This window comes from Pygoscelis adeliae, unplaced genomic scaffold, assembly GCF_000699105.1.
Source record: "Pygoscelis adeliae isolate BGI_AS28 unplaced genomic scaffold, ASM69910v1 Scaffold340, whole genome shotgun sequence".
In the NCBI taxonomy this organism is placed as follows: domain Eukaryota; kingdom Metazoa; phylum Chordata; class Aves; order Sphenisciformes; family Spheniscidae; genus Pygoscelis; species Pygoscelis adeliae.
Window position 1 is genome coordinate 30,452 of NW_008823883.1, and position 1,472 is coordinate 31,923.

The 1,472-nt window shown below is 51.4% G+C and overlaps 1 protein-coding gene across 1 annotated transcript in view; it reads right to left on the bottom strand.

Moving 5' to 3' along the window:
* Positions 1-1,028, bottom strand: part of LOC103925969 (ubiquitin carboxyl-terminal hydrolase CYLD-like) — a 12,470-nt gene extending 11,442 nt beyond the window's left edge. Inside the window, exons 1-2 of the mRNA XM_009334781.1 lie at positions 514-1,028; positions 153-434 (exon numbers count right to left, since the gene is read on the bottom strand). Coding sequence (XP_009333056.1) covers positions 153-434; positions 514-975 — 744 coding nt within the window. The 5' untranslated portion in view covers positions 976-1,028. The remainder of the gene's footprint in view (positions 1-152; positions 435-513) is intronic.
* Between the last annotated feature and the right edge of the window lie 444 nt (positions 1,029-1,472).

Here is a 1,472-nt window from a genome sequence, read left to right on the forward strand (position 1 = left end):
ACAAACCAATTTTTCAAACAGGCCTGGAAAGCTCGCATGTAACCTCACGTCCCTTTTGGACATTCCTTCCACTTCTTTTAACATCCCACCATAACACAGTTTTTAAAAAAAAATCCCCTAAACCCAAGAAAAGGCAGCAAGACGGCTCTTACCGGACAAACTTTAACGAACCATTGCGTTCCCTCCCTGTAAACTGCCATCGCTATTCCTTTTGTGAGGACTTCATCCACGTAGAAGCTAACCGCATCTCCCACTTTCACAGGAACCCCCTCCTCCGTGTCCGGTTTTGGCTTCTGTTTCACGTAGTCGTCGTCCGGCACGGGAGTAAACTGGACTCTGCTAAACGGCAGGAAGATCCCGCAGTTCCGCTTACACTTGAAATACTCAGTGCCGTGATAAGATCCATCGCTGCGCCCTCTGTTTTCACCCTCGCCCTGAAAACACACCAGAAAGGGACGTTACGTACGCAAACGTAAAGGGAAAATAAGCAACTTACTTTCTTGGTCACTTTACCTGTAACTCCACCCCGAAGAAGAACGGAGACAGCACAGCCGAAGTGTTTTTGTAAATGCTCCCGATGTAGCGGATGATACCAGGGAAATGTTGCCGGTCGACCTCCGCCATCACTTTTTGGCCTGGCACGGCCCGCAGAGCTGCTTCGAGGCTCAGCCTCTCCAAGAAGTAGTTCAAACGTTCGTTGTGGCTGCTGACGGCCAGGAGGAAGACGGCCGTCTCCTCGCGCACAGGCTGAAGGATTTCTACGTTTATCGTGACGGTGGAGCTGTCATCCAGCATGACGACTTTCAAGAAGCAAGCCGGGGGCCTGTCATCGGAGAAGTTGCGCAGGTAACTTCGCTCACTGCAGAAGCACATGTTCCCAGCTTGGAAGTACTTGCTGCCATAGGCACAGTCTTCTGTCAGGATGTAATAGCAGTTTCCGTCCCCTGCTGAAGGCAGGAGGCTGGTCATCGTCATTCCCCTGGGTTGCGAGAAAGGAGAGAGTCACACCAGTGAAGGTACACGGACGATATCACAGGATCTCAGGAGAATTCAGGTTGGAAGAGGTCTCGAGCCCAACCCCGCGCCCAAAGCGATCTCCAACGACAGAGATCCCACAGCCTCCCTGGTCCCTTGTTCCACCGTTTGATCACCCTCACGGTGGAAAAGAAAAAATTCAATCTAACCAAGGTTTTCCACGTTCCTGCTAGTCCCTCTTGCCTCCTCTCCTCTCACCGTGCATCCATGGGACCAGTCTGGCCCCGTCTTCTCTACTAAACCCTCCCAGTAAGAAGTTGCACAGAGCATCATCTCGTCTGTCCTGTTCTCTACAACACTCCACAGCCAGAACGGCCTCGTTAAATTCCACCTCCTGCTTTCTCTTCGTACTTACTTGCAGGAGTGGGGCAAAGGCTAAATCTGGCCTTTCGAAAATGCTCTCAAAAGGGAGTTCTAGTCTGTGACTACAGCTCTTC